At 58.8% G+C, this 13,948-nt stretch overlaps 1 protein-coding gene across 1 annotated transcript; it reads right to left on the bottom strand.

The window, feature by feature from the left end:
• Window positions 1-620: 620 nt before the first annotated feature.
• On the bottom strand, window positions 621-13,647 carry PSMA1 (proteasome 20S subunit alpha 1). Its single transcript, XM_073545225.1, has 10 exons — window positions 13,535-13,647; window positions 6,701-6,745; window positions 6,377-6,478; window positions 6,201-6,304; window positions 5,878-5,966; window positions 4,245-4,315; window positions 1,311-1,440; window positions 1,068-1,147; window positions 889-993; window positions 621-801 (listed from the first exon to the last, which is right to left on the bottom strand). The coding sequence occupies exons 1-10, from the start codon at window positions 13,535-13,537 to the stop codon at window positions 745-747; spliced, it is 786 nt and encodes a 261-aa protein (XP_073401326.1). The 5' UTR covers window positions 13,538-13,647; the 3' UTR covers window positions 621-744.
• Between the last annotated feature and the right edge of the window lie 301 nt (window positions 13,648-13,948).

The raw sequence follows: 13,948 nt of genomic DNA on the forward strand, positions 1-13,948 counted from the left end.
GAAGAGGAGCGCTTGGCTTCAGTTGGCCACTGACCAGCAAGAGATTCCCCCGTGTTTACGGCAGGATTTCTACACAACCGATTCAGGATCAAAAGGAAACCTGCAGAAGATTCATCTTAAGGCCACGTTCACACGTTCAGTATTTGTAGCCGGTGACGTTTCCATTAGACTTTTCCTCCGATTGTTCCTTAGAAATACTGGTGTACAATACTGACTGAACACTGATGGTGTGTACGCGGCCTTACCTGCAGCCTGGGCAGAGGCGTCTCCCATCCCAGCTTTTCAGAGAGAAATCTGATCTCCGTGCTTTGGACGATTGTTCCCCTCGAGATTTGATTTCTGGCTATTTTCAGGATCTCTGCTTGCTTGGCAAATGATCAGGACACAGGGATCTGCGCTGTGTCACTACGTAAGACAAGTCCCGGACACAGCAAGCAGAGGTATTAAAGCCACCTGCAGCCATTTCATAAACACCCTTACTATTTTCAACAAGGTTATTGTCACTTCTTGAATCGCTTCCGACACCATGACGTGACCAACACGTCTCCTGGGTGTCGGGGTGGGGACACTTATGGCTTCCTCTTTGACCCAGAAGAACTGTAGAGGAATAGGCACCAAGATCAAGAAACAAAACAAACATTTTATTGGCTTTTCATCAAGGACAATGTGGAATTACAGAAATGTGTCTCTCCCAGCAGCACTGACCCCGAGGAGAGCGGCTGCCATACAAAAATAATCCAAAATCTAGTGCTCCATGGGCTCATCAGGCTTCTCCACCGGATCCTCCGCAGGGGCCGCCACCTGAGGGGAAACCAGCCGGAAATCAGTGACCCCACAGTGCACACCGTGTCAGCAGTGTCAGCGTGCATGTGTGCTCCAGTCACCCACCTTCCTCTGGGGTCGCTCCTCCAATCCTTCCAGGAACGGGGCCACTTCATCATCGTCATAGATCGTAAACTGCAAGTCTTTACCCACAATGCCAATGGAAACATTCTGCAAACATGAGCAGAGGGCTTGTTACTATGTGTCAGTGCAGGACGGCGGCTGCACCAATCGCTCGTTATTACCTTAGTTGTCAAGTCCTGTTCTGCAGGAAGAGTCTCTCTCAGGGCCCGGAGCCCATGTTTGACCAGCTCGTTCAGATTACCTGAGGATAAGCACCCACATCAGTCAGCAGCCCCCATACACCAGCACCACTGGACTCGCTGCCCCAGGTGTCCTCCTCCACCCACCACAGTGTGTCAATACAACCCCCTCACTGTACTACAACTCCCACCATGCACATCCATCTCCATGCCAATGTGACTCACATTCACTGAACTCGGACATGTGTCTCTCCAGATAAGTGCGAGCCGACTGCGACCGAGCTCCAATGGACATCGCTTTGCAATCAAAGTAGTTTGCAGAGGGGCAGGTCTGGAATATGTGCGGCCCCATGTCCTGTGGAAGCAGGAAGGAGAATTACATCCAGGAGAGAGGCTGCTACAGAGAAATGGAAGCCCCCCCGAGCTCAGATATCAGAGTGTGGAAACACACAGACCCCCCTGAGAATTCATCTCAGACGTGCAAAAGAACGGATAATGCTGCAGGGAGAGCCAGAGATATCCACTGCCCTCCTCCCACGTACCCAGGGCCACAGCCCAACGCCCTCCTCCCACCGTGTGCCCGGGGCCACAGCCCCACGCCCTCCTCCCGTGGCATGCCCAGGGCCACAGTCCGTTGCCCTCCTCCTCTCCCGCATGCCCGGGGCCAAAGCCCCACACCCTCCTCCTCCCACAGCATGCCCAAGGCCACAGCCCGGCGCCCTCCTCCTCCCGCGTGCCCGGGGCCACAGCCCCGCACCCGCCTCCTCCCGTGGCATGCCCAGGGTCACAGTCCGTCGCCCTCCTCCCACGTGCCCGGGGCCACAGCCCTACACCCTCCTCCCACCACGTGTCCGATGCCATAGCCCCACACCCTCCTCCTCCCGCAGCATGCCCAGGGCCACAGCCCGGCGCCCTCCTCCCACCGCGCGCCCAGAGCCACAGCCCAGCGCCCTCCTCCCACCGCGCGCCCAGAGCCACAGCCCAGCGCCCTCCTCCCACCACGTGTCCGATGCCACAGCCCAGCGCCCTCCTCCCACCACGTGTCCGATGCCACAGCCCAGCGCCCTCCTCCCACCACGTGCCCGATGCCACAGCCCAGCGCCCTCCTCCCACCACGTGCCCGATGCCACAGCCCAGCGCCCTCCTCCTCCCGCAGCATGCCCAGGGTCACAGTCCGTCGCCCTCCTCCTCCCACGTGCCCGGGGCCACAGCCCCACACCCTCCTCCCACCACGTGTCCGATGCCACAGCCCCACACCCTCCTCCTCCCGCAGCATGCCCAGGGCCACAGCCCGGCGCCCTCCTCCCACCGCGCGCCCAGAGCCACAGCCCAGCGCCCTCCTCCCACCGCGCGCCCAGAGCCACAGCCCAGCGCCCTCCTCCCACCACGTGTCCGATGCCACAGCCCAGCGCCCTCCTCCCACCACGTGTCCGATGCCACAGCCCAGCGCCCTCCTCCCACCACGTGCCCGATGCCACAGCCCAGCGCCCTCCTCCCACCACGTGCCCGATGCCACAGCCCAGCGCCCTCCTCCCACCACGTGCCCGATGCCACAGCCCAGCGCCCTCCTCCTCCCGCAGCATGCCCAGGGTCACAGTCCGTCGCCCTCCTCCCACGTGCCCGGGGCCACAGCCCCACACCCTCCTCCTCCCGCAGCATGCCCAGGGCCACAGCCCGGCGCCCTCCTCCCACTGCGCGCCCAAAGCCACAGCCCAGCGCCCTCCTCCCACCGCGCGCCCAGAGCCACAGCCCAGCGCCCTCCTCCCACCACGTGTCCGATGCCACAGCCCAGCGCCCTCCTCCCACCACGTGTCCGATGCCACAGCCCAGCGCCCTCCTCCCACCACGTGTCCGATGCCACAGCCCAGCGCCCTCCTCCCACCACGTGCCCGATGCCACAGCCCAGCGCCCTCCTCCCACCACGTGCCCGATGCCACAGCCCAGCGCCCTCCTCCTCCCGCAGCATGCCCAGGGTCACAGTCCGTCGCCCTCCTCCTCCCACGTGCCCGGGGCCACAGCCCCACACCCTCCTCCCACCACGTGTCCGATGCCACAGCCCCACACCCTCCTCCTCCCGCAGCATGCCCAGGGCCACAGCCCGGCGCCCTCCTCCCACCGCGCGCCCAGAGCCACAGCCCAGCGACCCTCCTCCCACCGCGCGCCCAGGGCCACAGCCCAGCGACCCTCCTCCCACCGCGCGCCCAGGGCCACAGCCCAGCGACCCTCCTCCCACCGCGCGCCCAGGGCCACAGCCCAGCGACCCTCCTCCCACCGCGCGCCCAGGGCCACAGCCCAGCGACCCTCCTCCCACCGCGCGCCCAGGGCCACAGCCCAGCGACCCTCCTCCCACCGCGCGCCCAGGGCCACAGCCCAGCGACCCTCCTCCCACCGCGCGCCCAGGGCCACAGCCCAGCGACCCTCCTCCCACCGCGCGCCCAGGGCCACAGCCCAGCGACCCTCCTCCCACCGCGCGCCCAGGGCCACAGCCCAGCGACCCTCCTCCCACCGCGCGCCCAGGGCCACAGCCCAGCGACCCTCCTCCCACCGCGCGCCCAGGGCCACAGCCCAGCGACCCTCCTCCCACCGCGCGCCCAGGGCCACAGCCCAGCGACCCTCCTCCCACCGCGCGCCCAGGGCCACAGCCCAGCGACCCTCCTCCCACCGCGCGCCCAAGGGCCACAGCCCAGCGACCCTCCTCCCATCGCGCGCCCAAGGGCCACAGCCCAGCGCCCTCCTCCCATCACGTGCCCAAGGGCCACAGCCCGGTGCCCTCCTCCCATCATGTGCCTGACGCCACAGCCCAGCGCCCTCCTCCCATCATGTGCCCAAGGGCCACAGCCCGGTGCCCTCCTCCCATCATGTGCCTGACGCCACAGCCCAGCGCCCTCTTCCTGTATATAATGGCATCTATGACTATTTCTTTTGTAATGGTGGTTAACTACAATGCACATCATCCACTGTGGAAGCTGCCAACCTCTAGTCAGAGGGAGGCAACCCTGCCGCCATTTTGTATCAAATCGCAACATATGAAAATCGGCTGTACAGGGGAACAACCCACTACACGGCCCAAACTCAGGGGAGGGGGGGGGGGGGTGTCATTGGCCCCACCACAAAGGTGTTTTCAACACTACGGCCTACATCCCTGCGGGTGGAACTTACGTCATATCCTGCGATGAGGAGTCCCACGCCGTAAGGTCTCCGCCCGTAGCGCTGGGTGGGAATCTGGGTTTCTGGGGGACAGTCAAGGAATAAAACACAGGAAAACCAAAGTAGCTGCTCAGATACAGAGAGGCTAGGGGGCAGCGAAAAGGGGATCATGTATCAGTAAGTGATAGTGTAGCGGCTGATAGGAGACACTTAAAGGGCCTCTCTAGTTACAGTATTAAACATAAAAAAGGTAATGTATGTGGGTAGGGGTGTGTGTATATATATATATATCATACATACACAGGTGTAAAGCACGAGGAATAGGGAAATAGAACAAGTGGCAGTCAGACATTCGCCTTCTCATTGTTCACACTGCGGCATTCCTGCTTTGGCTGCTGATATTGGAGCTCATTCACACCACTGTAATATGGCGAAAGGCAGCCGACAGGTTTTCTTTTGCACGGACCGAATCTGTGTCAGTAAATCCCAGCGCATTATTTTCTTCCTTGTGTCATGAGACTCAGACAGCCGGGTCTATTAGTGGCAAAAAAAATAAAGAAAAATCTGATGCCGCCCGAAGCCGCAGAACAGTGGCCCAGAAAATGGATCCTACACGGCCGACACATGGGAAATAAATCATCCGAGTTTTCTGGATGAAGTGGAGGATGCTTATGCGCTGTGGGAATATGACCTTATGATGGATTTCTTGTAAGAACCTGATCCCTGTGAGCAACGTCCGGTGACCCCTGCAGCCTGCCCCTCATAGCAACTAATATACATTTACGGCCTCGTTTATCAAAACAGTCTGGTAACCGCTGCGATTGGTTGCTTTGGGTAACAAAGAATATTTCTTTTAGCAGGGGTGATAAATCTGCCCCATGTGGGATAGAGATACACAAAACCGCACTCACCACGGACCTCCCCCCCATGACGCCTCACAGCCGCTCATTCTTAAAAGGCACCAGTGACATCTGGTCTACGTGACCGCTGCGGCCAATCACTGAACTCGCAAAAATTACCACACATATAGGCGTGCGACCTTCAAGCCCAGTGACTAGCTGCAGTGGTCACATGTTGTAGACAGGACTGTAAAGACCTCCAGGAGCAGTGACGGGACAACGATAGATTGGCAGGGGCTTCAATGATATTTGTGAAAGAAAACAATCCCTTCTCCCCATCATGAGATTAAAAAGATTGAAGGCCATGTCCACGATTCAAAGCCATGGCTGCTAGCCTTCCTAGGCGGCGCTGCCCCTGATCACTGCCTGTGTGTGGCGTTGTACGTCGGCCCCATTCACTCCAAATGTCATGGGCTGCAATGCCGGCTATATTCGGGGGTTTTCTAGTCCTGGACAAACCCTTTAAGTGCTGCTTGCCCTTACAGTTACTTCCTGTGCAGCACCCGACACCATGCAAGTGAGCAGAGCTGCAGCGGGGGCCGAGGATGCCATGGTGCAGACAGCCCTATAGTGTAGCCCCCCCCCCCCTTAATTCATGGAGCGGTGCAGATCACAGCGATCAGACCCTTGGGACCACTAAGTGATTATTGTCTATTGACCTCCTGAGATCTAACCCCCGGCGGCCATAGCCTGGTCCACCCTCACGATCCTCTGCATTGGACGGCGATTACAGGTTAGAAGGATACTACTTCCGATCAGGGAGACGAGACGCGACACTGGGAGAGGACGATCAAAGACGAACCGAGAATCCAGACACTCCTGACGCATAAAGTTACTGCAAAGAAACGGAGCAGAGATTACCAGAGAATCCGAGCAGGAGGCTTCACACGACTGAACGTTACTAGAAAGTCCTGTACTCTGGCATCTAATAATCCATACGATTCACTGAACTGGGCAGAGAAGACTCCTGGGAAAGCGTCTGATCCCGAGCTCCCGATCCATCCGCTAATGCGGCACCTGAAGAGTGACTGATTAAAGAGTCCCATAATGCGCAGGAGCGAGCACTCACCACAGCAGGCGTGCGTCCGCCGTCAGCCCAGCGATGGAGATGCCGATGTGACTGTCCACATTCAGGATCTTCTTCTGATGAGCGGCCAGTTCAGACTGAGCTCTCTGCACAGCGATAAAACGTGTCAGACGCTCATCAAACACTCAGCACCGGCGGCACAACAAAGGGGACACTACCTTTAAGGCCACGAGGACGGCGTGCGTCTGGGACTTCAAGCCCACTGTGGCCGAGCCCTGCTTCACCGCCTCCATCGCATACTCGATCTGATGGATCCGGCCCTGGAGGACGAGCAGAAAAACACACAAGTCAGACGAATATGTCAGCACAGGGTCCAACGAGAGGAAAACAAGGACCACAAGAGTCCTAGAATAACAGGACGGTGAAATTACATAACATAGCGCCCCCTGTGAGCAATGGCCACATCCCACCGCTCACAGCCATGTTGGGGGGACATTAGAGCATGGCAGCAGAGGCTGTGCTTACTGGGGGGCTCCACTTACCTGGGGGCTCCACACGGTCACATCATTGTCATACTGGTTACGGAACTGCAGAATAAAAGGAAGAAGATTATCACCAAGTCCGGAAATAACAAGTGTGGTGCAGCGCTTACTGCTTGTGTTGGGGGACACTCGCTTGACACGGTGATAACGCAGACCGGCACGGTTTTGCTCAGATAAACAGTCTATGGCAGTGTTCCCCCACTCCTGTCCTCAAGAGCCACCAACAGGTCATGTTTTCAGGATTTGCCTTAAAATTGCACAGGTGAGATCTGCTCACCCGCACAGGCAATTATTCCACCACATGGGCGATACTAAGGAAATCTTTAAAACCTGACCTGTTGGCGTCTCTTGAGGACGGGAGTTGGGGAACACTGGTCTATGAGGTTGATTTTACACAGTATAAACCACACGTCACAGGCCTACCACCGTCCATAATATTTCCACATGGCTTTTCCTTGCAGTCCCTAAACACACCGGACCTCTCTGTCCAGTGACTGAGGGCGACCGCACACCAAACAGTTCATTAACGTTCATAGAAGATTCCAAGCACCAACAGTCTGTAGAGGTGTCTTACAGGAGCTCCAGACACCAACTCCAGTTCTCTCTCCCGGGGAAGCTGCGGATCACCGTCCTTGTGACCAGGGCACTCCTGACAGTCCAGACCCACAGAAGGTCGGTAGCTCCCCCAGCGCAGGGCCATCACAGACTCCGCTCACTCATGGCCTCACCGGGTGCTATTTAGGACGTCTGTACCCCCCCCCCCCCCCCGAGACCATCCAACACACACCGGCCTTACTGCGTGCTATTCAGGGATCCGATCCTACGGTCAGGACCTCTCAACACACCGGCCTCACCGGATGCTATTCAGGGATCCGATCCTACGGTCAGGACCTCTCAACACACCGGCCTCACCGGATGCTATTCAGGGATCCGATCCTACGGTCAGGACCTCTCAACACACCGGCCTCACCGGGTGCTATTCAGGGATCCGATCCTACGGTCAGGACCTCTCAACACACCGGCCTCCAGGGCCTCACCATGCGCTCTTCACACCGGCCTCCAGGGCCTCACCATGCGCTCTTCACCATGCGCTCTTCACACCGGCCTCCAGGGCCTCACCATGCGCTCTTCACCATGCGCTCTTCACACAGGCCTCTCGGGCCTCACCATGCGCTCTTCACACCGGCCTCACCATGCGCTCTTCACCATGCGCTCTTCACACAGGCCTCTCGGGCCTCACCATGCGCTCTTCACACAGGCCTCTCGGGCCTCACCATGCGCTCTTCACACAGGCCTCTCGGGCCTCACCATGCGCTCTTCACATCGGCCTCCAGGGCCTCACCATGCGCTCTTCACCATGCGCTCTTCACACAGGCCTCTCGGGCCTCACCATGCGCTCTTCACACAGGCCTCTCGGGCCTCACCATGCGCTCTTCACATCGGCCTCCAGGGCCTCACCATGCGCTCTTCACCATGCGCTCTTCACACAGGCCTCTCGGGCCTCACCATGCGCTCTTCACATCGGCCTCCAGGGCCTCACCATGCGCTCTTCACACAGGCCTCTCGGGCCTCACCATGCGCTCTTCACACAGGCCTCTCGGGCCTCACCATGCGCTCTTCACATCGGCCTCCAGGGCCTCACCATGCGCTCTTCACCATGCGCTCTTCACACAGGCCTCTCGGGCCTCACCATGCGCTCTTCACACAGGCCTCTCGGGCCTCACCATGCGCTCTTCACATCGGCCTCCAGGGCCTCACCATGCGCTCTTCACCATGCGCTCTTCACACAGGCCTCTCGGGCCTCACCATGCGCTCTTCACATCGGCCTCCAGGGCCTCACCATGCGCTCTTCACCATGCGCTCTTCACACAGGCCTCTCGGGCCTCACCATGTGCTCTTCACACAGGCCTCTCGGGCCTCACCATGCGCTCTTCACATCGGCCTCCAGGGCCTCACCATGCGCTCTTCACACAGGCCTCTCGGGCCTCACCATGCGCTCTTCACACCGGCCTCCAGGGCCTCACCATGCGCTCTTCACACCGGCCTCCAGGGCCTCACCATGCGCTCTTCACCATGCGCTCTTCACACAGGCCTCTCGGGCCTCACCATGCGCTCTTCACACAGGCCTCTCGGGCCTCACCATGCGCTCTTCACACCGGCCTCCAGGGCCTCACCATGCGCTCTTCACCATGCGCTCTTCACACAGGCCTCTCGGGCCTCACCATGCGCTCTTCACACAGGCCTCTCGGGCCTCACCATGCGCTCTTCACACAGGCCTCTCGGGCCTCACCATGCGCTCTTCACACAGGCCTCTCGGGCCTCACCATGCGCTCTTCACATCGGCCTCCAGGGCCTCACCATGCGCTCTTCAGGAAGTTAGCAACTTCCAACACACAAGCCTTCTAGGACCTTGCACTGACCACTCAGGTTCAAAATACACGACCACGTGACCAGACATCAGTCACATTATATATATCCGAAACCACCCCCATATGTGGGCTCTCTGACTAGCCCTATAAGCCCCCCTTATAGGAAAATACACTCATGGACTACAAGTCCCAGCTCAACATCGTTTTTTGGGCTTACAGTGCAGGGGACCGCTGCGACACATACCGGCCATTTACAATCATGCCGGTCACTGTTTCACCATCACAATCAAGTAAACGTCCACATGCATATCCTGAGGAGCACATGCAGCGCCCCCTAGCTGTAACAGGGGTCACTGCATCACATAAGGTATCAAACCAGGTGCAACGGGGAGGGGAACACAAGCCCCCGGGGGGAGGGGAGCATCGGGTACATGTAAAGCCGAGTCTGGATGAGGCCATGTTCACACGCTCAGTATTTATACCCACTCCTGGTTTTGGCTACAAATACAGAATTGACGAGTCTCTATTAGACTTCTCCAATTGTTCCTCTCCTGGTTACAAATACGGAGCTAAAATAATGACCACATACTTAATGTGTGACAATCCAATCCCCAAAATATGACTCAATGTGCAGACACCCCTCCCCCAAAACAATATACTGTCCCCCACAGTAATGCAGAATGAACATTATATCACCATGGAGGCTCTGTACATTGTATTACTGGGTGGGGGGGCTCTGTACATTGTATTACTGGGTGGGGGGGCTCTGTACATTGTATTACTGGGTGCGGGGGCTCTGTACATTGTATTACCGGGTGGGGGGGGCTCTGTACATTCTATTACCGGGTGGGGGGGGGCTCTGTACATTCTATTACCGGGTGGGGGGGGGCTCTGTACATTCTATTACCGGGTGGGGGGCTCTGTACATTCTATTACCGGGTGGGGGGCTCTGTACATTCTATTACCGGGTGGGGGGCCTCTGTACATTGTATTACCGGGTGGGGGGGGCCTCTGTACATTGTATTACCGGGTGGGGGGGGCCTCTGTACATTGTATTACCGGATGGGGGCCTCTGTACTTTGTATTACCGGGTGGGGGGGGGGCTCTGTACTTTGTATTACCGGGTGGGGGGGGGCTCTGTACTTTGTATTACCGGGTGGGGGGGGCTCTGTACTTTGTATTACCGGGTGGGGGGGGGCTCTGTACTTTGTATTACCGGGTGGGGGGGCTCTGTACTTTGTATTACCGGGTGGGGGGGCTCTGTACTTTGTATTACCGGGTGGGGGGGGGGCTCTGTACATTGTATTACCGGGTGGGGGGGGGCTCTGTACATTGTATTACCGGGTGGGGGCCTCTGTACAATGTATTACCGGGTGGGGGGCTCTGTACATTCTATCACCGGGTGAGGGGGCTCTGTACTTTATAGCAGAAGTGTCTGAAATGCCTCCGAGTTTACTATATTAGGACACGAGTCACAAAGTAAAAGTGAAAGTGACATGAAGGCAGCTCTGCCCGAGCAGCTGCGCCCTGCAGGACCTGACGTCACTGACTGCACGAACCAGATTTCTATCACTGACTTCACTGTCCGCCATTTTCAGGATCTCCGCTTGCAAACTTATTTTCCTTAGCTGAATACACACTTTGACGTAATTATTCTCACAGCAGAGGATCTGTTACAATGCACAAGTATGAAAGCGTCATCAGCCAGAAGTCTGGGACAGGAGAGGTCCTGACATCTGTCAATCAGAAAGCGATCATCAGAGATGACACGCACACACAATTCACACAGGAGGAACGAGGGCCCGGCTGCTCACAAGCTCCAATCTCGAGTGGCTCCACCACTGCTCCGCAGCGGCCCGACTTGTTGATTTGACTCCTATTCTTTCACTCTCTACATCTGATCGCTCGCTCAGGTCATCTCCACCACAAACATCTCTAGAATTCAACCTGTATCACTCACCCACAAAGCACTCCACAGTGCTGCACCGCCCTCCATCTCATCTGTCTACCACCTACCCGTCCTCCCCACAGTACTGCACCGCCCTCCATCTCATCTGTCTACCACCTACCCGTCCTCCCCACAGTGCTGCACTGCCCTCCATCTCATCTGTCTACCACCTACCCGTCCTCTCCACAGTGCTGCACCGCCCTCCATCTCATCTGTCTACCACCTACCCGTCCTCCCCACAGTGCTGCACCGCCCTCCATCTCATCTGTCTACCACCTACCCGTCCTCTCCACAGTGCTGCACCGCCCTCCATCTCATCTGTCTACCACCTACCCGTCCTCTCCACAGTGCTGCGCCGCCCTCCATCTCATCTGTCTACCACCTACCCGTCCTCCCCACAGTGCTGCACCGCCCTCCATCTCATCTGTCTACCACCTACCCGTCCTCTCCACAGTGCTGCACCGCCCTCCATCTCATCTGTCTACCACCTACCCGTCCTCTCCACAGTACTGCACCGCCCAACATCTCATCTGTCTACCACCTACCCGTCCTCTCCACAGTGCTGCGCCGCCCTCCATCTCATCTGTTTACCACTTACTCGTCCTCTCCACAGTGCTGCACCGCCCTCCATCTCATCTGTCTACCACCTACCCGTCCTCTCCACAGTGCTGCACCGCCCTCCATCTCATCTGTCTACCACCTACCCGTCCTCCCCACAGTGCTGCACCGCCCTCCATCTCATCTGTCTACCACCTACCCGTCCTCCCCACAGTGCTGCACCGCCCTCCATCTCATCTGTCTACCACCTACCCGTCCTCTCCACAGTGCTGCACCGCCCTCCATCTCATCTGTCTACCACCTACCCGTCCTCTCCACAGAGCTGCACCCACCTCCATCTCATCTGTCTACCACCTACCCGTCCTCTCCACAGTGCTGCACCGCCCTCCATCTCATCTGTCTACCACCTACCCGTCCTCCCCACAGTGCTGCACCGCCCTCCATCTCATCTGTCTACCACCTACCCGTCCTCCCCACAGTGCTGCACCGCCCTCCATCTCATCTGTCTACCACCTACCCGTCCTCCCCACAGTGCTGCACCGCCCTACATCTCATCTGTCCACCACCTACCCGTCCTCTCCACAGTGCTGCACCGCCCCCCATCTCATCTGTCTACCACCTACCCGTCCTCTCCACAGTGCTGCACCGCCCTCCATCTCATCTGTCCACTACCTACCCGTCCTCTCCACAGTGCTCCACCGCCCTCCATCTCATCTGTCTACCACCTACCCGTCCTCTCCACAGTGCTGCACCGCCCTCCATCTCATCTGTCCACCACCTACCCGTCCTCTCCACAGTGCTCCACCGCCCTACATCTCATCTGTCTACCACCTACCCGTCCTCTCCACAGTGCTGCACCGCCCTCCATCTCATCTGTCTACCACCTACCCATCTCCACAGTGCTGCACCGCCCTCCATCTCATCTGTCCACCACCTACCCGTCCTCTCCACAGTACTGCACCGCCCTACATCTCATCTGTCCACCACCTACCCGTCCTCTCCACAGTGCTGCACCGCCCTACATCTCATCTGTCCACCACCTACCCGTCCTCTCCACAGTACTGCACCGCCCTCCATCTCATCTGTCCACTACCTACCCGTCCTCTCCACAGTGCTGCACCGCCCTACATCTCATCTGTCCACCACCTACCCGTCCTCTCCACAGTGCTGCACCGCCCTCCATCTCATCTGTCCACCACCTACCCGTCCTCTCCACAGTACTGCACCGCCCTCCATCTCATCTGTCTACCACCTACCCGTCCTCTCCACAGTGCTGCACCGCCCTACATCTCATCTGTCTGCCACCTACCCGTCCTCCCCACAGTGCTGCACCGCCCTCCATCTCATCTGTCTACCACCTACCCGTCCTCCCCACAGTGCTGCACCGCCCTACATCTCATCTGTCTGCCACCTACCCGTCCTCTCCACAGTGCTGCACCGCCCTACATCTCCTCCCCCCCATCTCCCTTGACCACATGTCCTTTCCACTCTCCCCCGGTCCCTTCCGCCATCTCTCCAGATCTCATCGATGTCTCCGAGGCAGTTACACTTGAGCCTCCATCCTCTGCACTCTCCCCCGGTCTTCTCCATCTCTCCTCGCCCCTCCGCACTTTCCCCCAGCCCCATGTCCATTCCACTTTCCCCTGGACCTTCGCCATCCGCCATCTCCCCCGGTCCCCTTTTCCTTTCCACTCTCCCCCGGTCCTCCGCACTATCCTCGCCCTCTCCGCCATCTCCCCCGGTCCCCTTTTCCTTTCCACTCTCCCCCGGTCCTCCGCACTATCCTCGGTCCTCTCCGCCATCTCCCCCGGTCCCCTTTTCCTTTCCACTCTCCCCCGGTCCTCCGCACTATCCTCGGTCCTCTCCGCCATCTCCCCCGGTCCCTTCCGCCGTCTCTCCAGATCTCAGCGATGCCTCAGCCTCCACTCCCGCGCTCCGCGGGGCCCCGACCGCTCTCACCATGTTGCCGGGTGTCGGAGCTGCTGAATAATGCTGCGCTCTGCGCTCCGCTACTCTCGTCTGAGTGACAAAAGCCCCGCCCCATGAGCAGACCGGAGCAGTCCACCGCCGAGTGTCCCATTGTCAATGCCACAACTTTATTAGGAACAGGAAGTGGTCGAGCAGAGCGCGATGATCAGGTCATTGCTGGGGGCGAGGCCGCACGTGTGTGGGTGACGGGGGGCGCCCTCCGGGGAGGCGTCTGTACGGTCATGTGGTGCCCGCATACTCTGTGGCGCTGTACGGCGCCGTCCTCACTCACGCTGGTTCCTGTCACCATTGGGGCTCACAAGGAATTCCGATATCGGATCCGGAGCCCAGAACACAGCGGACAGTCCGGGACGTAACGGCAAAATCAGCCACGAACCAGCGGAG

Source organism: Dendrobates tinctorius, unplaced genomic scaffold (genome assembly GCF_039654945.1).
Source record: "Dendrobates tinctorius isolate UK_male_01 unplaced genomic scaffold, ASM3965494v1 ptg000142l, whole genome shotgun sequence".
Classification (NCBI taxonomy): Eukaryota; Metazoa; Chordata; class Amphibia; order Anura; family Dendrobatidae; genus Dendrobates; species Dendrobates tinctorius.